The sequence below is a fragment of the Colossoma macropomum genome, unplaced genomic scaffold (assembly GCF_904425465.1).
Source record: "Colossoma macropomum unplaced genomic scaffold, Colossoma_macropomum, whole genome shotgun sequence".
Classification (NCBI taxonomy): Eukaryota; Metazoa; Chordata; class Actinopteri; order Characiformes; family Serrasalmidae; genus Colossoma; species Colossoma macropomum.
Genome location: NW_023494808.1, coordinates 17,369,551 through 17,397,217, shown reverse-complemented (window position 1 = coordinate 17,397,217; position 27,667 = coordinate 17,369,551). Strand labels below are relative to the sequence as shown.

The 27,667-nt window shown below is 39.4% G+C and overlaps 1 protein-coding gene across 1 annotated transcript; it reads right to left on the bottom strand.

Moving 5' to 3' along the window:
- Positions 1-566: 566 nt before the first annotated feature.
- Positions 567-27,667, bottom strand: tmem39a (transmembrane protein 39A). The gene is made up of 9 exons (XM_036557406.1): positions 27,331-27,667; positions 23,548-23,746; positions 17,937-18,159; positions 12,224-12,307; positions 11,237-11,391; positions 7,361-7,688; positions 6,005-6,192; positions 3,405-3,525; positions 567-1,024 (listed from the first exon to the last, which is right to left on the bottom strand). Exons 2-9 carry the CDS (start codon positions 23,658-23,660, stop codon positions 785-787), a joined length of 1,452 nt encoding a protein of 483 aa, XP_036413299.1. The 5' UTR covers positions 23,661-23,746; positions 27,331-27,667; the 3' UTR covers positions 567-784.

Sequence of the window (27,667 nt, the reverse complement as noted above, 5' to 3'; positions counted from 1 at the left end):
TACGCACAAACACAGTGAGACAAAGAGAGAAGTTCAACCATTTTTGTTTATTCTGAATGCCATGGCATTTTGAAATAATGTTGCATTGTGTCAAAATACTGCAAGCTCGACAGACCATGGGCCCCACCCAGCATCTGTGTGGCCACGCCCACTAAGAACATTGAACATGATAACCAAGGAAGGCTCCCATAGCATCCTGGGATTTGGCACAGAGATAGGCATGAATAAACAGGAAATAAAGTCGCATCAGCTTAAGCTTCAAAAGGCTACAGCGACTGACCTGAAGGAGCATATTTCTGACGTTTCTGGAAAAAAAATGAAGTCTGATAAAATGCACCAATATCAGGCTATAAACAGATAATAACAATCATAAAATACAGTAATGTAATGAAAAATGATACAGCATTCACTATACAGGCAATGGACTGGACTCCATCCGCTCCTCAGTCCTCCGACTTCTCGACTGGCTGCCTGTTTAAGAGCATCTTTGGCGGAAATTTGGACGTCGTGTGAGACGCGTGCTACAAGGCCTCGACGCTCCTCCCCGTCTGCGACTTTTTTTTTCCTTTTTTATTTCGCATTAGGGAGGAAATGACATCACGTCGCAAAAACGTAATGCCCCGTGTTCATTCGTGTAACAGTATACAAAATAAAATATTTTCTTAAATAGATAAACATTGCATGAAAATAGAACCGTATCAAAATAAACAGCTGGAGTTCACAGTCATTCCTTTAACCCCTTTTTCTGGCACGCTCAGGTCCTCCAAAGCTCCTAGCTGGGGCCTCACTGCGACTTTAGGCCCAGGCTGTTGCCACTGAGGGGGTAGGAGTAGGCTTTGCCCAGCACAATACGATCCCGCAGCAGCTTAAAGAGCACGTAGTAGTTGCAGAAGAGGATGAGGCCCAGCGACAGCGTGTGGTTCCAGCGCTCAGAGCGCAGCAGAGAATACAGCTGGTAAAGCACCACGCTCGACTCGATCCCAATTAACAGGTTCAGGATCCGCAATGGCTTATGGAACAGAAACTAAAGAGGGAAATGGAGACATTGATTATTAGCAGAAGAGCTGAAGTCGCTCTCAATGTGAGAATTTCAAAGCACTTTTTAAAGCTGATGCCCCTCTTACACAAACACTACCTCTGCATGATGAGTGATGTGGCAGCGTGACAGTTCACACACAATGGCCACTGAGTAACGGTACAGAGGGCTCATACATGAAAACCTCTCGTAAACAAGCTCTACAGACATCCTTTTTTTGTTTAAATAACCAGTCAAATCAGTTATTTTGCTTAATAAAAATACTTATCAAATGCAATGCATTCATTTACTACTCTTGGCAGTTTTCTTACTTGTGATGTTAGAGGGAATGTTCATCTAACATTTTGATATCAGGCACTTTTTTGTTTCTTTGTCTAGATGCGCTGCCCCTTCTGAGGTGCTTGGGCAGGCTGTGGTAATACTCAAATCTGTTTAACATGGTCAGCAAAATGCCCCCAAATCGTGTAATTGTCTACAGCTGGCGCTATGCTTCAAAGGAAAACAAAGACATTTTGAAGCAAAATGATGTCTTCATCCAGAACGTCACAGTGGTTTGAGCTGAACAGAACTCCTCATTCCAGTGCCAGTAAGACTTCTACCTGACTATGACTATGACTATGATCGTAATCACTATGTTGTTTGTTCCGAGACCTCTCCCTGACTACACTTGGTCCTAAGCGCTACATTTACCTGTGCCGCAACATCTTTTTTTTTTTTAACGTAGTGGCATGTAGAAACCATTTAAATGGAGAGTCATTGGCACTTATACCAGCTGTTACATACTGGTTGCATAGCCTATCTACAGTTAAAATAAAAAATATCATAGGAACTGTTTTATCTGTGTTTACTGGTGACAAATTGTCACTGGTTAATTCAGAAAGTAGATTTAAATTTCACAATTCTTTGCCAGAGTTTCACCACACGGTGTTTGTTAAAAGACGACACAACTTTGCTGACTGTGCTGGAGACTGCAAAGGCAGTTTATGACAGATCATGAATAGAATACAATAGATTGCCTTTACTTTCACTGTACAAAACATACAACGAAATTAAGAGGGCTACTCCTAATCAGTGCAAGCAAGACAGAAAAGCAAGTTAAGAAAATGTATAATCATATAAAATAATTTAGGAGAATAGGATATTGCACCAAAATGTAATAATAATATAAGCTAATTAAATTAATAAAAGGTGCTTTTACTAATAAGCTACATCACAGTTAATCTTAAAAGAACTCAACAGGTGGCAGTAGTCTTTATATCATATAGGCTTATTCCAGTGTTTACTGCCCCTAGAACTTAATGTTTGTGGAATTTAAAGTTCTGATAGCCCAGTGAAAGAAACTATACCTAAATCTGTTTACACTTAAATATGAAATGACTGGTTCTATTCACCACATCATTTGTTCAGAGACCTCCTCCAGGTCCACTGAGCGAGTTTCTAGCGGTGCGGAGACATACACAGAGCTCTTTTTAAGTGTGTTTATGACAGCATGGTCGGCAGTAGTTACATTTCATTTAGTTCTTACGGCATTTAAAGTATACTGCCAGGTTAAGTGTTGGCCATGTCATCACGAGATTGAGTTGGAGATACGGCTATCTGTAGATCAAAAGGGCATGACTGGCCTCGCCCTTCCTCTCCCCCATCATGATGCTAGCCAATGCTGGCGTCTGTTAGCTGACACAACATAATTGGAAGTTAATGTTCTCCTCCAAGGGTGTTCAGCTGTTATGCTGTGTTAGTGGCAGAGAAGATGTCACACTGTTAAGCCACATCCTAGCCCTCACTGTTCCAGCCTGGTAGCACTGCGTGATGGGGAGACCTAGCTCATGGGTAAAAGTGAAAATGACTAAACTGGGAGAAAAAGTATGACAGGAAAAGGCAAGATGTTCTATATAGTACATGTGAAAGAGGCAAAGTATGTGCGAAACAGGCCTGAGAGAGGTTCACTACAAACATGATGCTATAAACAAGAACATGTGGCTTAAAAGCTTTGAAACAAAAACAAAATTGCCTTTCATATATACACACACACACAACATACTGGAGTATAATGTATAATATAACAAAGTGTACATGCTTTAGAGGAAGTCTGAAACCACAGAACTGAAAATTTCAGTTACCTCCACCCAGTGTCAGTTTCAATGCTAAACTTACGCCTACTTAGATCACCATAATAATGCAAATGAGCTGCAGTGAGGCCAAAGCCAACCACATAACAACTGCACAACTGATACTAAGGGAAAAAACTGCAGGTCACATTTTTTTCCTATCTTTGCTATTAACTGTCGTTTGGAACCGAAAGCTGTTTCTGACATTAATGGCTCAAACAACCACTGAGGCAGAGAAAGTGTTTGTAGGGGATACTCACATAAAACCTGGCGTGGGAGACATCAGAGGGCAAGGCCACATTATACGGCCCAACAGCCTTGTAGAGACAGCGGCTGTGTCGCACCAGAACCCCCTGAGGCCAGATGGTGCTCTCAGACCACCTGAGTAACATAAGACAGAATAACATCCATAGGTTTTACAACAAGATTGGTAGGTTGATAGGTTTTAGCATATCACAATGCAATATTCCTTTTGCTAGATGCAATCCATGAAGAATCCAAGAAGCTAATTAACTCTACGGTCCAATCTTCTTTTATTACCTTTAACCTCAATTATAAGGCAGGGAGATATGACCATAAATCTTATCATGATTTAGATTTCCATATCTTTCAGTATCAGTAATTAAGTAAATCATAGGTAATTTCCTCCCTTGCACAAGTCTGAATACTATTTGCAGCTCTGAGAAAAACATTCTGCCACAATCTCCTTTTGCTCCGAGACATTTTCCTCAAACTCAAAACTCCTCTCCATAATTTCAACACTGAAAAATAGCTAATTCTAGTTAACAGCTAGACCATTTTGCCCATCATGTCTGGCGAATAAATGGCCCATATCACCACCAAGTGTACTGAAGTAGTTAGTGTTTAAATATCAAACCTTTGCAGCGAATAACCAGATTGAGGAAATGTGTAATTAGGCCTGTCATGATCATGACTTTTTGACTGACAATTCATATTTTTGCCATATGAACAATTGTGTTGAACAATTTATCTGTCTTATTTGTTTGTTATATACAATTATTAAAGTTCAAGCCTTAACTGGGCATATTGGCTAATTAGATATCTGGCTTCTTAGCTTTCAACTGACAACACAAACAGCCTGAGTTCAAATAAAAAAACATTACGCACTGCAGCTGTGTAAAGGTGTTATAGCATCAGACAGAAGTTAGAACTTTCGTTCCTTTTTGTTTTTGTAGAACCCATAATATACACTATATGGACGAAAGTACTGAGACACACCCTTTTAAATCATTTAATTCAGGTGTTTACAGTTCCATTGCCACAGGTGTATAAAATCAAGCACCTAGCCATGCGGTCTGTCTTATAAACATTTAAAGAAAGAATGGACTGTTCTAAAGAGCTCACTGAATTCAAGTGTGGTACTGTAATAGGATGCTACTGTTGCAACAAGTCAGTTTGCGAAATGTTTTCCCTCCTAGATATTCTATGACCAACTGTGAGTGGTATTATTTAAAAGTGGAAGCATTTAGGAACCACAACAACTCCACAAAGACCACAGAGTTACAGAGCGGGTCGCTGAGTGCTGAGGGGCATAGGGCATAAAAGTCACCAACGCTCTGCTGACTCAATAACTGCAGAGTTCTAAACCTCCTCTGGCATTAACATCAGTACAAAAACTGAGCGCTGGGGGCTTCATAGCATGGGTTCCCATGGCTGAGCAGCTGTATGCAAGCCTTACGTCACCAAGCACAATGCCAAGCATCGGATGCAGTGGTGTAAAGCACGCCGCCACTGGACTCTGGAGCAGTGGAAACATATTCTGTGGAGTGATGAATCTCGCTTCTCTATCTAACAGTCTGATGGATGAGTCTGGAGAACATTACCTGCCTGACAGCATTATGCCAACTGTAATGCTTGGAGGAGGAGGGAAAATGGGGTTTTTCAGGGGTTGGCCTAGACCCCTTAGTTCCAGAGAAGGAAAATCGTAATGCTTCAGCAGACCAAGACATTTTGGACAATTGTATGCTTCCAACTTTGTGGGAACAGTTTGGGGAAGACCCTGTTCTGTTCCAGCATCATTGTGCCCCAGTGCACAAAGCAAGGTCCATAAAGGCATGGTAGGGTCAGTTTGTGGAAGAACTTGACTGGCCCTCACAGAGCCCTGACCTCAACCCCATCAAACACCTTTAGTATGAACAAGAAAGGAGACTGTGAGCCAGGCCCTCTCATCCAGCATCAGTGTCTGACCTCACAAATGCTCTTCTGGATCAATGGGCAAAAATTCCCACAGACACACTCCAAACTCTTGCAGAAAGCTTCCCAGAAGAGTGGAAGCTGTTATAGCAGCATAGAGGGAACCAACTCTACATTAATGCCTATGGATTTAGAATGGGATGTCATAAAAGCTCCTGTAGGTGTAATGAGTAGGTGTCCCAGTGCTTTTGTCCATGTAGTGCATCTCGAGAAATGCATTTGTTGCTTGCTTATTTTTTTATTTTTTTTCTACAACCCAACTGATGCAATACGCATTCTGTTGCAACAAACACATAATTGTTGTGAAAGGTAACAACTGTGTGAAACAACTGCCATTAGCTTAAGCAATTTCAATCAGATCAAGTAATTGCTGTCAGACAATTATGTGATAATTGCGACGGATCATTTAAATTAAAATACCTCAAGCACATATTATCAAGATCAAAAAAGACCTTTTTGAATTAATGTTATCATGTCGTCTCCTTAAATATGTGAACATTTTACATATTTTCAGCAATGAACATTAATTTTCCAATCAGTTGCCACATTCCTAATAAACGGATTCTTCAACTTTCACATTATTTCACACTTCAGGTATTGCTGTGCATGGCAAACTAGCTGAGCAAGGATGAACAAATCTACTCACACATGCTGCGGTGCGTTGCTGTATGAGCCATGCTCGAGCCGTTGCCAGCGACCCAGATGGGCAGCTGAACGGTGCAGCAGGTCACAGTAGCTGGGCGGCAGAAGCTGGCTCATCAGCATGACAAACGCATTGATCCACACCATGATCAAGTGCTCACAGGACCAGCGCATGTCGTAGTACTGTGTATTCTGGGGAGGACAAAAACACACAACCTTAAATAACAGAATCTTCTAATGTCACTCATGTTTGTAGCGAAGCACCGATACAGGAACCGTGGGACGATGCTGATCTCAAGTATTTTTCATGTACATATCTGTTGATGCTAATACAAAAACATACAAAACACAAAAATTGGGACTACATGGTCAATAAACTGCAATAAACTGAGAACAATAACTACATCATCAAGTTTTGGTTTAGAACACCAGTAAAATCTAAATATCTGTCTCATGTCAATTTTCTTAAGCTGTCTGTTGATACTGATGTTATTCTGATGTCACCCTGCAACTCTACATATTTGTTTTTATCTTTTTGGGATCATCATGGCAGGATCAGAGACAGTCCAGGGAATTTACAAGGCTACGTTTACACAGCAGGTAAAACTGGCCCAAATCCGATCTTTTTCTCCTTATGTAACACAGATGTGTCATCTGTGTAGCAGTGTGAACAGCAAAAACACATTGAATCTGACATTTTCAATTCTTTGAGATTGAGATTTCATATGTGGTACTGAAATCCGATATGTTTCTGATCTGTGGCAATGCCACTCAGTCTGAACAGCCAGATCGGAAATCACGCGACTTTTACGTCAGTTTAACTCGGCATTCGCCAAAATTTCACGCTGCTGAGACTCGAACATTTAGGCTGATGTTTCTGTACCAAGAAATCAGAAGAGACGTATCGTACCCGCTCCGTGTTTGAAGAGATTTCGAACAAAATGGCCAAACATAGCCGGAGGAGACCGAGGCTGCAGCGTCAAAGAACAGTTTAAAGAATCCAAGGACAAGAACCAAAGAAGTGGCCGTGGCAGAATAACATGACAAAAAACCAAACAAAAAAAACGAATTTGGTGAGAAAATCAGATTTGGGACACCTTCACCTGCTGTGTAAAGGTAGCCTAACTGATTGATATTTAACTGAATTGTTCTTCTAAGTACGAATTGCACGAGGCAGTTTCATTTCGCCAGATCTTTCTGATTATTAAGGATTGCTAAATTCAATATAACTGGGTTATGATCTAACCTGAAATGCCATTTCAGAATAAACTACGGCAAATTGCCTGGTTAGAAGATTGAGGTTTGACCAGTTCCCCTTTCTACCTAAACATGTTCATGAACCACATGCATAAATACCCACCTGGACGAAACAAAGTGGCAGGAAGGCTACGTAATAGGCACTGAAGAGCGAGTTGAAGAGCACTTCTTTAATTCGGCGGTTAAAGTCACTCTTTAGCTCCTCCACCTCAGTGCGTATGAGCTCAGGTGAGGGGGGGCAGGTGTGGGCAGGTACATGGGTGGGGCTGGAGAACTGCTCTCTTAGGTTCTCGCGCAGGAGTGCCAGGAAGTCCTTTGGTCGAAGCAGAGAGCTATCTGTCCCATCCTGCTCTGAGAAGCCGCAGTCAGTTTTAGCCGGCTGTGTTCGTCCCTCCTGGTGGAAGCAGCATAGCGGCACGTACACACCGAACCTAAGAGAGAAAGACGTGGAAATTATGATGGAACATCATTCATTCCCAGCATTCCCAGTAAGTTGTAACAACTTACAAAACAGTTCTGGGTCTAAAATCTGATTGGTTGAGCCACATTTGAAATTGCTGCAAAATTCTTTATTATGTACTGTATTGTTCTTGGTATAAAACTTGATCATTATGTTTATGATCTTATGGTATCCATTGCCTACTGTTGCTCGACTGCACTGCTTGGCAGAAGAATTGTTCATTGTATTATTAGTGGAGTCAAAATTAGTGCATTATTAAAACTAGAGGATGCTTTCAGCAGACTATGCTGAACAGTGCTTGAGGGAGAACTACGTCAAAAATCAATGAGCAGAAACAAGATCAACAGTAAAGAAGACAAAATCAACAGTAAAGCTGAAGGTTCCAGATGGGAAACAAGTGTAATTGCTACAATCACGTTTATATCATATGTATCACCTTAATTTACCATGTACATGTAGCATTCACATGATTTTCATGCTGAGGGTAATGTGAACACTGCCTTCACACAATGAAAATGTTAGAATTACTGAAAATAATAAATGTGTTCTGATGCAGTTTATTTTGTTCAGTTGTTAAGCTAAAACAAAATGCACAGCTTTTTCTTAAAATCTCTCGTTAGGGCTTTTTTCCATCAAATAAGATTAATGCACTTAAGATTAACTTCACAAAATAATGTTAATTGCAATTACTGGAATTGTTTGACAATCAAAATTATCATTAATAAACTAAATTATATATTGCTCACTGGTGAGTAAAGCATCATGACTAACATCCCTAATGAACCATGGCAAAATTACTGTAATGCACAGCTTCTCATGGCTTATTGCTTTGTTAAATGTGCATTGATTATCCACATTATTAGTTATGAGGGTAAACAGCTATTCAGACACTTTTTTGTTATTAAATAAAAGTGCATATATCCACATCAAACATACACAGAGATATGTTTAAAAGGTTACAGAAACATAAATTAAGTTTTACATATTAATGTTGAAAAACAAGGTATGCAGGTTGGACCAGGTGTCATTCTAAAAGATGCTGGCATTGGTTGGGAGGTTTCCAGTGCAATAAGAAGCAATCATAGTGCTTGTCTCAGGGACAACATTATTAAACCACTTTTAAATGGAAAAGGCTACAGAGCCATAAAAATTACCATCCATGTTAGTACTACTGGTTTGATAATACGCAAGCGGAAAGCTCATGGAACCACAACTAATCGTGCTCAGACACGTGCACCATGCAACACTTCACAACATGATCTCAGACTAACAATACGGAACAAGAGTTGCAGGACGACCTGGAAGCAGCAGAAACAACTGTTACACAGAAAACCATAGGCAATAAACTGCATGCAAAGCATTAGGAAGCATGACTCCAAATATACAGTACAAATAACTCAAGATTGGTTTCTAAAAAAAAAAAGATGAAAGTTTTTGCATGGTCTAGCCAGTCTTTTGACTCGAATCCCACTGAAGTCACAAGTAAATCACAAACCCTCAAAAAGCTAATTACTTCTTACTGTGGATGTTCTGAAGCTCTAAATACTTCTTCCCTTTATCAACTGTAGTTTTTTAAACATATCTACCACTTGTGAAAACAAACTTTTTGGTTCATATTTGTAAGTACAAAGTCAAAAGACGTGTGTAAATTTAGATCTATGCACTGGATGTAAATTAAATAATAAAAACTAAAGAATATTGGTTCCACCTTACTGTATGAATAGAAATGTATCAGGTAAAATTTCTTCTGCCACCTCTTTATACACGGACACAGAAGTTCCAAGCCTGTGTCACAACACCAAGATATAAGTTGGAGTTCCCCAAAGCATTTGGTTCTACCACACTTTCACTGTAGAACTGAGCAAAGCCAATCTGACTGACTCCTATGGTCATTCTCTACAACCTAAAAGCCCCCACATTCCCCTCTAACTAATCGTAATAAGAAAAATGTGTGTTTATTCTGCAAGTCATTTCATATAACGAAAGCATTTCAACTTGTTTTTTTTAACATTTCACCTGCTACACAGGAAAACACCCAACTACTGTAATGTAAGCTATGCTCAGGTCAGAGCAGATAGAATATTTAAACAGCAGTTAAGTGACTGACCTTTTTTTAAGCAAAAAAACTGATACTCTGTTGTATTAATTAAGTAACAAAACCAAAGCTTTTGAGATGTTTCTTTGCTCTTCTATAGAGTTTTAGGTTTCTAACCAGAAACCAAAAAACAGTTCAAAGGCACAGCTTTGTAAATGAACTAAGCTTACTGAAAAATTTAATAAAACAACATTTTGATGTGCTTTATGAAACTGTACTTCTCGCACTGTCAAGAAGACATGGCAGAGAAACAGCCAAAGAGAAGAAGATCTGAAGAACAAAGATTGATAAAGAAGTTCTTAGATCAAGCAAAGGCAAAGACCTGTTAACATCAGTGAGGCATTTCAATGGTGGAGAGACCTCTGAGAGTAAAAAGTGCTTCTGTACAGCTATACGTTTCATGTATAGTTTTGATGCTCCTCATCTGTTTCTTTCAACAACAGTCTCTGAAGCAGACTGACAGCAGAAATCACATCCGAGGCTCACTTGTGGAGTGGCTTCTCTGAGTCTTCTGTTTGGCTGGTTGAGCTGTAGAAGCATATCCTCTAAACCCAGACATAGACTTTTCATGATTTCATCTTGTTCTTTGGTGACTCACAATGTACATTTGAATAGACCGTCATGTACGGACAAAGCCTAAGATTTACACGCTCACCCTGTCTGAAAACGCTTCGTCTATGCTACGAGAAACGCAGCCCTTACAGACAGCTCTGTCCATGAACAATGTTGAATAAAGCTGTTTCATTCAAAATAACACACTGCATGCTGAGTACTGAGCAGAAACGCAGAGAAACTGAGCAGCACTGTCAACACTGTGCACTGAAGCTAAAGAAAATGGTGATGTACACAGTAGGACAATACAGTCTCTCTACAGTCTATTTTACAAAGACAGTTTAAAAAAAAAAAAAAAAAATCAACATTTATACCTCTCAATTCTACTCAGTCAAATAGAGTAAAGCAGGCATAGGCAGACTTTAGTACGAAATGTCAACATTGCTGCCTCTGCTTTGTTAGCCTATGTGTCTCCCCTCGTATTGGGGAAGTGTTTGTGTTTGTGTGTTTAAAAACAAGCTAAATTGCACCATGAATTCCTGGTGGAAATATACCAAGTTGGGATGTTTAAAGTGACCAACGGCTTTGTGTCCAACGGCCACTGAGTCAGTCACACTTCTCTGTGTGAGCAGAGCCTCCTTCACTGTGTTTGTTCATTAGCGCAACGCCTACACTTGGCTAACGTCACGTGGATGGGGTTATGCCGCGGACCTGATATGGCCTGTGGGACTTGTGTTTGACGTCTGTGGTCTAGAAGACCAACACACATTGTGCATCAACACTACAGGGTAAAGTTCTTTAGGTACAGACAGGGTGAGAGGATATGGTGTGTATTTGTTTGAGTTCTGGATTAAGCATTAGTATCTGCTTACGGGTAGCCTAGGAAGAGCAGGTTAAGCACTGAGTGAGTCTTGAAGAGGTTGACGAGGGTCCAGCACAAAACCCAACCACAAAGGGTCAGCAGGCTCAGCCGGGCCACAATCAGAAGCACGTACTGCACCAACGATGAGGGGCTTGTCTGAGAGGCCTAATATATGAAAGGAGGCAAAAAGAAACAAATAAATCATTAAATGTACTGAATGTATTGATGTATCAATGATAGATTAGTGTTTGGTATTTGAACAATGAAACCTCTTTCCATACTTTGTGCCACTTGAATTAACCCACTGCCATAAATGAGGTCTTCAAATCCAGACCTTGAAACCATTTTCCATTCTAGATTTTGTAATTGCTGATACACTAGGATGCCAATAAGATAAATCAACAGTTCAGCTACCTACATTACTGACTAAAAAGTCCAGGACTACAAACTGGACCAAATGTCCCGATTAGAGGACCCCTGCACAAGACCACAGCGCTAAATAAGGCTTTGATCACAGTCACTCCATTAATAATATCAATAAACACTATGTGAACTGTAAAAATAATTGTACAACTGCCTCTCATGTATGTCTCATGTATCCTGAAAACAGTTTGAAGCATTGTGATTACATTTTCGCCATATCACCTACCTCTACTGTATATAAATGTAGGCCTATACACAGTTTTAAATAATTATCTGACTCTGATTATCTTCTTAATTCACTGCAGCACATGGCCAATCAGAATTGGAAATATAAAATGCTGGCAAACAATTGTGGACATGAACAGTTTATTTAGACATTCAGATATTTTCTAACCTCCTAAGGTCCTTTGTATGTCCACATTCTAAGGTTTTCAATAACTACAAAGAAAAAATATTGAAAATGATTGTTGTGAAAGTTACTGTGAACTTATAAGAGTGAGGAATGAAAGGCTGGGAGTGCATCGAGCTCTTTCTTCTTTGTTGTTTTATGGACTTATACACACAAAAAAGGTACCTCTGAAACGATGGTCCACACTAGTCTTCTGGCCAGCATCACAGTGATGAAGATAGCCAGGTGGTAGTCCATCAGATAGAAGTTCTAGAAATAGGAAGAAATCACAAATTTAGACATAATTAATTACTGAATTCCACTGTAAACTGCTTAATAAACTTATTTTTTTAATCACGTTTACTGCTGCAGATCCCTTATTTATCAACACAATTTAACAGGTGCTTTTGTACAGCAGTCACACTTTTGAATTTGGACTACTTGTAAGAAGGCAGCAACAGAGAACACCTGTTGAAAACTTATTCCACAGAAACTAGATTTAAATATAGCAAGAGTATTTTTACATAATCAACACATGTTTAACCTTTATCTGAAAAAGCTAACTATAAGCTTTAACACTCTGTATGTGTACTGCTTGCTTTCTGATGCATACAAATGTAGTAATAGAGAAAATAAGTATGTTGTCACTGTCCAAAGGGGAAAAAAGAAAAAAAGATTTTTTTTTTTGTGATTAGTTTTTTTTTTTAGTTTTCTGCATAATTTGAGCTTTGCAGATGTCCTTTACAAATTTCTTTATGATTGGACCAAAACAAATGCTCCAACACTGCTTCAAATAAATCTCTTTACATTAACTTACATTGAAAGTAAAGAATGTTTTTGCCCTCTCCTGTTAAGTTACCATTTTGGACAAAACAATGGGGCCAGAAAAAAATTACACTGTTTGGGATCTATCGTAACTGAAATTCTTGAAACTTTAAAATCACAGGATTACTTATGTCCAACATCTCTCAAAATTTCTAAATTAATTAGTTAACAGATAAGCTCCCTAAACAAGACAGACAGCTTTCTTATCTAGGCCTTAACTGCTGATTAGGGAAGCATACATTGGTGGCTAACGTGTTATCAATAAATTATCTGTCGAACAACATCATTATTATTGGGCCACTACTGAAATTATAGCTGATGGCTAGCTTATTTACCCACTAAAGCTTGTGCAGTCGTGCATATTGTCACTAGCGATGGGAATTTCCCTTCTTGTAGACCCCAAAGCAACCTCTACTGGCTGCTGCGAGTTTCCTTGAAACAGCCACTAATGGCATGTAAAGTAATTTACTGACGTGAGTTCTGACCGAAACCAAATACCCAAAAATAGTGTTAAAAATGGCAAGACATACAGAATTTGAAACTGTTCAAATGTGATTAATATCCTATATGAATCAGCTAAACCTATTAGCCTGTTACCTTGTTCAAATATGCTAATATATGCAAGACAAATGACTGGGGATCCAATCAGCTTCATTTTGAATGTCAAAACTAGAGTCAAACTAGAGTTTCCTTTTGTGTAAACATTTTTTTTTATTGTTGTATATTCTCTTCCCCTTCAGTTTTCCAAAATATTTAGTGAAGCACAAAGTCATAGCTAGCGGCAATTATTCTACTGTGTAGCTACTCTGTATTTTTATAGCCTAGGATCAGGTTCATCACTGGGTAATGATAAGGATCCTGAACACTGTTAGTTGTTGTCAGTTAATGCTATATTGCTGTTCTTTAACTTTAGAAATTCTTATTTTTTATTCACACACTATTGTGAATGGCATTATTTTGATCTGATAAATAAGGTAAATATTTCATAAAATTTAAAAATATAATTATATAACAATACGATACAGAAATGGGTCACGATAAGTTGTTGATTAGCAATTATCATATTAAAAATTCAAAAAATTCAAAATCAGTTCATCGCTGCTGCTGCAAAAACCTGCACTGTGGGGTTCATGATGGTGTCTATGGTCTGATTCACTGAAAATATCTGTGGTATCTTAAAACGGCAAAGATAAACGTCTGTGTGCCCAGGCTATTGTGTGTGTGCAGTTAGCCTCCACACTTTTGTGGAGATAACTGCGCTATGGAAGCAATTTTTACAAAGTCTTTGCGTGACTAGATGAGCAGGTTATGTATGTTACACGTTTTAAGATGTGCTTTAGTAAAGACCATAAACTACATTTTTAACTACTACTAGTTGCTCTAGGTAATTACTTACCTGATTAAGGCTTATTTGACAAGAACTTAATATATTAAAGAGTCTCATCAAAGGCTGAGCCCACACCAAGTTAGTGTACTGAAACATTAAGTGCATGAGTACTAGAAATGCCCCTGAAATTTCAGCCATGCAAAAGTAGTCAAAAGTGGCCCTTTTAAAAAAAAAAAATGGTCAAAAGTGTTTTTTTGTTTTCTGCACCGATCAGCACAGACACATTCAAACAGTTTGAGCAGCAGCAAGGAAAAAAAACAGGTTTCACAGTTTATGAGGGACTTAAACAAGCGATTTATAAATTATGTTCATGTTGAGCATGCAGAAAGGGTATGACACTCAATAGTGCCTGATCAATTAAGGATTTTTAAGACTGATTCCGATTTCGATATTTAGGGATTTTAAAATCAAACATATTGGCTGGTCTTCTTCTTCTTCTTCAAAGATTTTCCCCAACATTTGTTACATGTAGATATTCAAGAGTCCTCACCAAAATAACATGACATAATGCAACTTAAAAATAAACATGCAACTTTCACGCTGTACTGATACGAACATCAATAAACATCTGTCATATTATCATTTAATTTAAAGATTATCTGGATTAATCATCAGAAGCACCTGAACATGGCATGTTAAGCCCGTTAAGGCCGTTACACACAACTTGAAATTGTAAAATATTAAATTTTTTTTGCATGAAAACTACACACAACAGATACGATTTTTTCTTTTGTCAGATTGTTCCTGCCATGAAAACAAGACAGTCAGAACATCTATGAGAAGGTCCTTTACTTCTCCCAAAATGGGCAAACTGTAACAGTGTGCAGGTTTTGGAAAACCGAAAGGAGAATGCAGAGTTTCTCCACTTTATTTGAGGACCTAAAACTTCATGAACTCTTCCATGAAAGAGTTCATAAAACTAAAGCTTTCACTCACAGCTCAGTCTTCAAGTGCAAAGATCTCATTTTCTCCTCACAGAATGGGCAAACCAGACACTGTGCAGGATGCTTTCCACTTCAAAAAGTTTCTCCACCTCATTTCAAGGGCTAAAATGCTTCCTCACAGGTCGGATCTCCATAACTTAGCCTGAGCTGATTTTGGAGATACAGCCCCACACAAGACAAGTGCCTTCAAGTGCAGTAAGACCTCCTTTGTTCCTCACAGAACAAGCAAACTGACGCAGCTACTATCCATTCTGGACAAGTGAACATAGTGTGAGGCACCAGAATGTAACTGCTGTATCATTTAAGGTGGAACAGGAAATTTGAAAAAGAAGCTGGTGAATAAGAAGTTGACTTGATTTAGGGAGAATAAGTCAAACGCTATAGTTTAACTATATTTAACTGACACACTGTTTCATAAATAAATCCACAATCAAGTTTGTCAACAGCTTAGTCTACAGCACTCAACTACCATAACTGTGATGTTCGCACCGGTTTTCACGTTACTGCAGCAAAAGCAGGCATGGCTGACATGAATGTTGCCAGGCTATTTAGGCTAAGCAGAGAAGTGATGGGGATATTTTTATTATTATTTAAGTAACGCGTTACACATGACATTTAACAGCTTATCATGAACGCAGACTATCTCCATCATGGAGTACTCAACTCTGATTGGGTCAGCAGATTGTTGTGATTTAAGGTGTGTTGCCAACAGAGAAGTTGCAGAGCGCCCTTTGATGGATAAACAATGCAACAACACTCAGGGGTGAAGGATCTGTCTTCCGCCTCTCCATTTTTTTTTTTTGGTCATTTACTGGCATTTATATCAGCCAATATAAATCTGCAACTAGCTCACTTTTGGCCATTACGCACATCAATTTATGGGTTAGGCTAGAGCTGGGCGATATGGCCAAAAACATTATCATAATAAACAAAATTCATATCGTTCGATATCGATACATATCGCGATAAATGTCAAATCATTATTTCTTTCACGTTTGAAGGCTGATTTTGCTCCTGGGTGGTTTTAAACTATCACTTATGGTCGGATCATGACAAACACTCGGCAAACAGTGGAACATTTCACAAATCTGTCTTGGGACAGTGGGAGAAAGTTTCTGAGCTGTTTTTATCAGCTTGAAAAGCACAGCTGCAATTTTTGTAATAGTCATAATTTAAGAAAGCAAACAGGTTATTTTTAGCTGTCTGGTGACGAGCGCTCGGTTACCCCGTTACAAATACTAAACAAGCTGCCAACAACAGTGCTAAACTCTTTAGTTTCTCAACAACGTCAGCTCGGTTCGGTAGGTCACTGCTGTCACTCCTACCACATCCATGTCAGAGCAGATCACAGTATTCAGACACCAGCTAGCGACGGCTGGGTTTCTCTATGCTATCATAGTAGTTTAAGGGGTGAACCGCAGTATATCTGACGTTCCCTGTGTAAAAGCATTATCTGCAGTGTGAATCTCTCACACCAGTCACAGAGTCCTCCTTTTAGGCATGTTTAAACTGAAAGCGGTGATTTTATGTCTTGTTTGATCTACAGTATCATCAGTTCACCGTGTTTTGCCGGAGCGCTGCTTCAAGTTAGCCAGCAGCTAAAAACAGCTAGCCTGGAAAGACAGCGCTCTCCCGCTCTCCAATGCCTCACAGCTTCCTCAGTTTACTTTCGAACATGAACCACTTCTTTCTTTCACTTTCGTTGCCCGAGAATGCACTAATACTAAAATATGACGGTTTGGCGCTGTAACACGGCGCTGCAGACGTGATTTAACACCGCTAAAGTTGTTAGGATGCACGGAAAGAGGTGAGTTCACTGTAGGACAGTACAGTTACACCACTGACCTCGTCACTCACACTCGGTCACAGGAGAACAGATCGCCGATAACATCCACTCAGACAGGGACTGTATAACTCCGCGTTTCAGCCGTTGCTAAAGTATATCTGGCGACCCTTTTTTACTCATGGCTCCCTCCCTCTCTAATCAAGTCGAAAAATTCGGAAGTGCGCCCTCTCCTGGCGACAGCAGAGTAGTGTCGCTTTAGTTGCAGTAGAAAACGCCACCAGGGCTTCCGCTAAAACGTGGAAGTGTGAGAACGGTGTATTATATGGAACATTTATCGAACCTGTCTTATCGCTCTATCGAGGAAAAGTTATATCACGATACTTATCGTTATCGTTTTATCGCCCAGCCCTAGGTTAGGCTCTAACTAATACTCAAGAAACTCTCCACAATAGGGTTGACACCACTTCACTTGACATGCAGAATACAGCAAAACAACAGAAGCAGAAAAGACCCATGCCGACGCCATCTATAGCTTCACTTTTTGAAATGACAACAAACATTTCACAAAAAAGTCTAACTTTACAAAAGAAAAAAAAATTCACTGCCTTCAATGACCAACCATCCTCTGTTCTCTAGCACACTGGAGTTCATAGGCACATACTGTAGTGATTTAAGTTTATATAATGCAAACTATATTTGTCAGATCAATTTTGTCTTGTTGGTACCAGATTTTATCGGCAATAAAAGTGTATTTATGTTTAGTAGTTTTATTCAAAAGCATAAATAAAACAACAAATGAAAATTCGTTTCAGCCTTGAATTTTCATTTCGGTGCATCACTAATAAGTACGTAAGTAACTTTTACTCACAAAGCTCCCCATGTAAAATAAGGTAAGTGCTGCACTAGATGGCATAAACAACAACTATGTATACCTACATACAGGTCAGCAGTACCCACCAGCGAGGTAGAGGCAGCAGGGTGGCTGTGAGGATACCACCATACAGTCCTGTAGATGTTAATGTACTGCACGAAGAGCGCCACCAGCAGGTAGAGGAAGAGCAGGAACTCAAACAGCAGGGTGCTGTCCAGAGGAAGCTCCGGGATACGGGAGTGACGCACAGGCTCCGGCGTGATCAGGGTTGTGAGGGGTGGGGCTGACAGGCCCACTGAGTTACTGCTCCTGTGGAGGGAGGAGAATGGAGAGAGCTGCTATATTACTGCTATAACACCAGCATAACATCTTTGATCAAATTTACTATTCATTTCTAATTAATAGCAGTTCTATTACCTCTCATAAATGCTGCTGAAATGCATAATAACGTCTGCAAGCATGTTGGCCATTGGAAAATCTTAACAGATGCATCTATCTAAATGTGAGAAAAGCCTTGCCCGGGCCCTTTCGCCCTGAGCGTCCTATGAACAGTAGAACTGTCTATTAGGGACATGCATGCATACTCAAGCACTCTTAACAGTTCAAGGTATCAGTATTTGAATACTGAAATCACTATTTAGGTATTCATTATGTTCATGGGAAGACGGAAATAGAGAAGAAAAAAGAGAAAATACAAAGGCCAATAATTCAGTAAAACTCTGTTTTCACAGAACTAAAACGTGACAGTTTTGTATATATTTGTGAGACAGCAAGTACATTATACTTTGAAACTACAAAAAACGACTGCCTAAATGTGAGTGTTATTACTCAGAACTAACAGAAAATACCTCAGAAAATACCTCAGTGTAAAAACGATGAGTTCTTATCATCTAGTTAAGCTATTAACTCTGTTAGCCTGTTAACACAAGGGATTGGATCAATTAGTTAATCTGAACAGGCAACCTCCATGACTCAACCACCATGAAAACACACCTATTTCCCTTGGCTGTTTACTTAATAAAATACATTTTCAAACCTATTGCTCTTGTGTTACTGATTTTTAGCCTCTTAACATCATTTACATTACCTAAAAAGAAAAGCCAACAGCTCTACATTAATTTTGGCCGAAGTTCCTTTTTTCGTCAATGTTTTCTTGTTTACTTGAAAATCAAAATTAGTCAGAATGCACAACCCTTCCTAGAACAGCTCTGTTTGATCAAACGGTACCATTCTTCATTTTTAAATACTATTATTATTCTTGTTATCAGGGCTCAGACATTAGCAATCGCATAATAAAATAGACTTAAGCAAGTAAGGCACCAAACCAACCAAAATTATATGCCACAAAATACTTTTACCTTCTCTCTCTTTCCTTGTCTCTCATACCCATTACTGAAAGTGTGAAAATCAACGGAGCTTATAGAGCAAAGCTACTCAGTTTATTGAATTTCTTTCATTTGTCTAGAACAGAGTATTGATCTTAACTATCGATTACAGATTTTAAACTACTTAAGCAACAAACCGCACTGGCTAATTGGGTTAATCAAATAGAAAATTTAAGAGCAACTCTGATATTTCAAAGAGATAACTTATGGCGTTCACCAAATCAGAAAATTCATTTAAATATACAGGTCTAAATTAGAATAATAAGTCAGTCAAACAATTGGCCCACAGGGCTGGTAGTGTGAGACCTGCACAGTGTACACGTTGCAAAGGCTCGAGGAGAATTTATTTTCTTCCGTATGTTTATCACTGGATAGAATATTTCACATACTCATGTTTGGTTACTGAACACCAATTGAACTGTGGATTCAGTTTCTGCCTTCTGACAAAATCCTTAGGACTGATCCATACTTTAACACACCTGCAAACAAGACAACCCTTATACCCTATTTGGCCACAAGTATGTGGACAGCCCTCCTAATTATTGAGTTCTGGTGTTTTAGCTGTATTCACTGCCAAAATGTTTATAAAATCAAGCATAGACTTGCAATTTCTATACACAAACACTAGCAGTAGAATGGGCCGTACTGAAGAGCTTTGTGACTTTAAACGTGATATTTCTGACAGGACGGCACCTCTGCCACAAGGCAGTTTGTGAAATTTCTGTCCTGCTAGATCTGCCTCGATCAAATGTAAGGGCTACGATTGTGAAATTGAAGCATCTAGGAGCAACAACAGCTTAACCACGAAGCGGTAGACCATGCAAACTCAGAGCGGGGCTGCCAAGTGCTGAAGCACATAGAGCGTAACAATTCTAGAATTGTGTACGAGTAGTTTCATGAACTGGGTTTCATGGCCAAGCAGCTGCACATAAGCCCAAGATCACCAGGCGCAATGCCAAGCATCAGCTGGAGTAGTGTTAAGCATGTTCCCAGCAGACTCTAAAGCAGTGGAAACGTGCTCTCTAGGGTGATGAATAACGCTTCACTATCTCACAAGTCTGGGTTTGGCAGATGCCAGGTGAACGCTACTTATCGGAAGGCCAACAGTAAAGTTTAGTGGGGGGGGGGCTGTTTTCCAGGGTTTGGGCTTGGCCCTTAGCTTCAGTGAATGGTAAAGTAAATGCTTTAGGACATAGACAATTTAGATAATTACACGCCTTCAACTTTGTGCCAACAGTTTGGAAAAAGCTATTTGCCCACATAATTTTGACCACATAGTGTGTATTATGGTGACAGGTCACCTTTCTTTTATAATCCATCATTTAAATTATACAGCTCCTTCACACCCACTCAGTCAAAACACGGTATTATCCATTTGTCAAACATCTTCAAAGAGAGCCGTTTTATGACCTTTGATAGGTTAAAAGAACAATACCACTTACCTGGTGAAAACATGTTTGAAAACATTCAGCTGAAAGCAGTTGTGAAAGACTGCAAGACAGCACCATCCTTGCATGGACCACGTCATTACTTCATACTTCAAATGATCCGCTTCAAATACCATACGAATTATCAAATGGATAACACCATGATCTCAATACCACAACCAACAGCGGTAAAGTGCTGGTAATAATATATTTTCACCTAATATACAATAAACTACAGTTGATCCAACACAAGATACTACATAACACCAAGCTTACAAAGCACAAACTTTACCTTATGTGCTGCACTATGTCAGATAAATGTACTTTATGCTTACACAGTCTCTCCAACAACATGCTGGATTTGCACACAGGTGGTGACCTTTCGATCAGAAGTCTTTAAATGACAGCGTCCAACTATCTGCCTCTATTGACCTTCTGGGTATGTTCACAACATTGGTAACAATATTAACATTAAAACTGTAACATCAATCAGTATAAATCCTTTACTTTCATCTCATCAAGAATAGCAAAAAAGGTGCTTTTAGACTGAAATGGAAAGATGGGAGCAAAATAACAGCAGAATAACGGCTTAAGTCATTAACTGACCACACATGCATACAAAAACCTCCAGTTACACTGAAGGACAACATAAAAACATTTATAACACCTGGCTTCCATTCATTCACTTCCTAATGGAGCTGATTCCACACCTCTTCATAACGTCTTGAAACTCTCTAAAGCACATTTAACCCATAAACTACAATCACCTGGCTACTCTATATCATTTATTTAGACTACAGGCCATACGACAATTTATCATCATTACTGTGATACATCGCAACACAATGCACTTCTCTGAGGATATCAGGAGTATGGTAAACAAGCACCAGTGTACAGTAACTGCACAAACCGAATAGAAAGTAGATGATTGGATTCTTTATGCCAGTCTTATTAATTTATGTGCACCAATGATTGGTAAAACTTGTGTACCTTTGTCTAACACGGGTCTGTTTTTGCTGCAGAACCATTTAACCAATCGCCTACCTGTACACATATACATCGGCCTAAGTTTGACTGTTACGCTCATGACTACGCCAGGGTTTATATATTGGTATATGATAAAGCAAATACTGGTAAAAACTCTGCTGGGCAAAATAAATTCCTGCTGGACAAAAACTGTGATAAAAATATTAAAATTTGAAGTAAACAAAATCTGTGGCAAAATGTCCTGTTGCTATTTTGCATATGTGAAGGAGGTCATGCCCTGGACTGCTGCCCTTTAACTGACTCCACAGTATCCATGCTACATGTGAGACATTTAACAAAAAAACATCCTGTGTGGTTTATTTTTAACTTTATCTCCTCATCATTTTCCACAGGGTTGGGATGTAACGGAATACAAGCATTGGGATTCTGTGTTCAGTTCAAATTACATTTTATAAAGACTGTACTGAGAATACAGTTACCTTTGAAAATTTTCAGAAGAATACTTTTAGAATATCTACCCAATAAATAAATACAAAAAAATACAATCTTTTAAAGTAACACCATGAATTAATTTTATTAGTTTATTAACCATTTTAATATGAGGACACGTAGCAACCATGTTCGTTAGACAAATTCTAAAGTTTGTTTACATCAATGGCTGCTGTGGGAGCAGCAGTGGACTGAGGCAGGCGATGAGAGCCAAAACAGCATTGAGAATTACGTAAGTTCATTTTAATCATAAGCAAATTTTTCTTCTTAACAGAAGAACTATACAAAGAAAACTGCAAACCAGTAACAGCAAACAGCAGTGGGAATCAACGTGGGTTTTTCCATGTGCCTTATCATCATGTATTGTAAATGTACTCTGAATAAGTTACTTTATGTGTTGTAATGAAATACCTCACTGAATACATTTATGACAGTGTATTCAGAATTCAGCTGTTACTACTTTTTCAAAATACTTTGTCCAACTCTGCATATCAACAACTTCTATCAAAATGCCTTTTGAAGTCCTGCAGCTATCGGCCATTTTCATTTTTGAAAATTCTGTAGAATGTTATCTCGAATATTTGTATATTCTATAACAATGAGAAAAGACATTATTGATTTTATTACTTGATGAACAGAAAACAATGATTACTGTTTGCTTATTTTTATCATGGGCGCTGCATTAAAATTCTGACAATACCCAATCTGGCAACCCTGGCGGAAGCGGAGAGCAGAAACAGTGTATTTTAAACCAACTTTGAGTTAAGCTCGACAGTGAACAGGGGGGAGAGGAAAATTTTTAAGCCACTCAATAACGCTTCCTTCAGACCAAACGCAGCCATGTTTCTTAAAGTAAGTGCTTAAATACAGACTCCCTCATTCAAACAGCTATGCTCAAATGTTTTCTACAGACACTTTACTTAAATCATTTATGAGTGTAAATACAGATCTGATGGTCAACAAATATATTTGAACATTATCCATTGTGATAAAACACAGAAAAGTGAACCGAAAAATGCTCTCAGGCTCACTGATAAAGCTGCGGTGCTTTGGGTTAAAAGCAGTTTCAGGAGTGCTAGATTAAAGCTTGAGCGCATCTCAAGCTTTAGACACATATGACTTTAATTTTGCAACAGCCACGAACACACACAGAATATATAATGTTGGCACAATGCTGACTCATGTCTAACCTACCATGTCATGTGATTACAAAATATAAGTGGTTTTGCACAACAACCAATACACAACTGCAATTTTACCCATTTGTCCAGCAAACTCACTCATTCCAAGACACCATAACTGGCACCAAAGCTGGCCTGGTCTGTGTACATGTTATCATGTATTACTAGAATTCACTAAACTAAGTAGTCGCTACCCTCCACTATATACTATATTACTGGAGATCATACCTGCTCCTGGGTCCTGTGCCGTTGCTGAGGCCGCCCCCCACCAGAGTCTGCAGGGAAGGCAGCGCCGAGCGGCTGAGCTGCTGTCTACTCGGACCCCTGCGGCCCCCGGGCATGTCCAGCTCCCACGTCGACCACCACCACAACCCCAGCAGCTCCCAGTGACCACGTCCTCACGGCCTCGCCCAGCGCAGCCCAGCCGCTGGATAGACAGGAGGAGAAAAAGAATCAGAAAGTAATATTTCGGCAAAATAAAATGCACATGCACTTGGCAGGGATGGACACTGCCAGAACATTGTCTCTTCTGAAGAGCAGAAGAAAGCCAGCTGCCCAGCACATTAACTCAGAAAACAGGCAACAGAATGATTCATAAAGGAAAAGTACAGGACAATGGGTGTGAACATTTTTAAGAGGGTCTGATCCACCCGTAACTAGGGCCGAACAATACTGAGGGAACAGTCATACTGCTTAAATACTCATCATGTTCAATGGAAATTGTACATTCTCAAAGAGAATTAAGGCAATAGTACCATTCTCTGCTTAGGGCTTAATTATATGGACAAAATATCAGACTGAAATTATAGTGCTACATATTGTGATAGCAATTAACCTTTCAATATACTGAAAACATACCTCTAACCTCTGGATGTGGCGTTAAGATTAATCTGCATTAGGACTGTTGTGGACACTAATTCACACAGAACATCTGTGATTGGTCAGGATGCTCCCAGCACACAATGAAACATTCAGAGACTGGCAGAAGGGCTCATCTGAATACTACACACTTATATCAGTTTTGTGAAGTAGAGCTGAACAATTTGGGCAAAATATTTAACTGCAGTACTGCGCAACACAGTCAGTTAGCTCTGGTTGTGCTGTCACATATACAGCAACTACTGAGTGTTTGGTTGCTTCTGACTGGTCTAAGCTCTGTGTCATTAGGATTAAGGTGCCCAAGTAAAACCTGTTAAGGCAAAGTTGTTGGTAAAGTAGATTCTGAAAATTGCACTCTATCAAATTGTAATTTCAATATAAAAAAGATACTTTCAGCCCAATTGTGAAGGCAGATGATTCGATCATGATTATTGAAAAACATATTATGCAGCAACATCCATAATAAATGAACTGAAAAAAGAAACATTCTTTTTCAATTTTAAGAATTAAACCACACAACCAGATCTCTCTCTCTCTCAGCAGACATTTGTTTACACTAAATAATGTAATTTACATTAAAAGAGAAAATACTGGCCTAGTAAATAAGGAAACTGGGTTATATGTTATAAAGCTGCATGGTTCAAAGGGTTCATTGCAAGGCTTTAATTATTTTATGATGCTCTTTTGACAGAACTTAGTTAAGTCACGCTTGTAAAATTATCTGTTGATGATATCCAACATTAGAAAAGACAGGCCTAAGAGATACATTAATAAATAAAAGAAAGAACAAAAAGCTTAACGTTGCTCCACTTTCTAATAGGATGACTCCAACGAAGGGAGGAATTCCCTATAGGTGACTTCCCACCACACAGAAAACCTAAAGACTTCCAGTGACACGTCAAGATAGAAAAAAACCCTGGAGATATGCTGCGAACCACAAAACACTGGAATGCAAAGGAGGCATCAATCTCTCACAATGTTATGCAATGACAAATATGGACCCTCAAGAACTATGATTATGTGCATCAGACTACAGGCTACAAAAAATGCACTTTCTAACCCAAAAAAAGAGATTTTAACCATAACAGAAAATGCTGAGGAACAACAGCTTGAAATCATCACATCAATAAGAGAGTATCATTACAATACCATTGTTATCATAATACTGGCCTTCGCCAGATCGATATCTCTGGCAAGTCAGCAAATGTTATTTGGTGCTGTCAGCATCCTGACCAAATCTCAGAACTTCCAGGTGAGTTTTGATGAATAACAACATTCACATGATCCAACAAAGGCAACATGATTTTTATTCAAAGCAGATTTCAAAATTTTTATACAATGACTCTGAAGTAACGGCTCACTGAAAAATCAATTTTACACAGTGTAACCTTTAATCCTACAAGCAGCTAATCAGCCAAGACATGTTTGGTGTCTGATGTTTGCTCGTTTTGCCCTGGAGCTAAGAGGCCAATGTAACAGAAGTCTACATCTGATCTTCCAATGTACTGCAGTCGCAGTTATGTGTCTATATAATTGCGATAAGGTATTTATGTCTATACTGTTTAGCCCTTCAGTTAGTGTCTGGTGTCAGCAAATTCTTTAAAAGGTGTTGAGATGTAAACAAAGTCATTCAGAGTGGTTTGGTGTAAAATGCTCCGTTCTAGAGAAACTTAGAGTCAGAATTGTGCAGCACTGGTGATAGGAACCAAACATCCACCTCTAGAAACTCCTTCATAGAAAGCTATTACATTAAATGGTTATGAATACACTGCCTAACACATTGTCTGATGATAGTTTTGTGATGAAATATTGGTCTAAAATGTATTTGAATCCATTTATTTTAATCCAATTGTGGTAGAAGGGTACACACAAGGAATTGTGGGGCAAAATAGTCCACAAAAAAAAACTTTTTTTTCAGATTGATGACTACCCTTATCAACATTACATATTAAAAACTCATAAGACACGTGTACCGTAGGTTCACTTGTGGTTTTGGATAGAAAATAAAATGGTTATACTTGAGTTGCAGTCCTTGTGACCCCTGGTTCCTATCAGCACCACTGTAAAGAAATCAGAGCCTGTAAGTTTCTCTACAATGAATCATTTCACGTCAAACCACTCTGGATGTTTGTTTACATCTTAAGGACTGAATTATCCAGAAATCTTGAAAAACAGGTGGAGTTCCCCATTAAGTGTGTACTGAATTTCTCACCATATGTTTGAAACTCAGGAGTCAGCATAATCAGTTCACTGCGGTTCATCTGCCAGCGAAGTGCAACGTACAGTAAAATGAGGAACCTGAGAAAACATGCGCAACGAAGCTCAACTGCGCCCAATTTCATTAGTCTAGTAAGAAACGTGCATTTTACAGCTAAAAACAGGGCCTACGCGGGTAAACAACGGTATAAATCGGACAGAAAACAGACTCTCGCTTACGAAGCTGAAGACAGCTTCTTATTCGACTTTTGGCGTTCCACCTTAAATCGTACAGCAGTTACATTCAGGTGCCTGAGGCGGCTGAATGTAACTGCTGCACTATTTAAGGTGGAACGGCAAAATTCGAACATTAAGCTGGCGAATAGGAAGCTGACTTCAGACTCATCTCTCACTTCATTAAACAACAGTTCCGTTCTGCAAGCTGACTTCGTTCCCGGAATTAAACACCTGAGTATCTAAAATAAAGTCCTTTATAACACGCAAACGCCTCTCACCACCTGGTGCTTCAGTGTCACTACAGATTAGCCAGACCTGTGGCTTCTCCTGCTTCTCCTCCTCAGGTAAAACCAACCTGTAGCTACCTTACACTTCGCCAGGTTTCGCTTATAAACCACCTTAACATTTCACAAACCCTGTACAGGCCACTAACGAAACCGGAGGCTCTTTATAAGCCGCCCACAACTGTATAAACATGTGCAAAGAACCCAAAACACACCGTTTCAGTTCGCTTTAGTTGGCCGTAACGGTAGTTCGCTCGTTAGCATAATTAGCATACGAGCTAACCAGCTCCGACGTGAAGTTGGGCTGTGTGAAGTGTAGCTACACTTTTTTTTCCACATTGACTGAAAGAAAACGGGCCGTTCTGCGTGGACAGCGAGAGTCTATCTTTGGAGGAAAAGAGCGGAAAATACTCACACATCAGTTAGAGACATCAGTCAAGCGGGGTAAAGAGAAAAGCGGAGTCGAGAGCGAACATTTGTTTCTGGTTTCTGGAAATGCAGACGCGCTCTGAGGAGGTTTCACACAGACCAGCAGCAGCTCTGCTATGCTCTGCTCTGCTCTTGTCTTGTGTGTGAAGGCGGGAAACGAGGCCACACGGGAGAGTAATACTGTCCAGCACTTTTTCCGAACAGGTAAACATTAAGTTGAGGAGGTGAGAGACTCTGCAGCTGCTGTGATTAACTGCGAGGGCAGGTCAGCTCCAGCGTCTCAGCGCTCACAGACCGACGTGGCAAAGCGAGTCCTCCCTCAG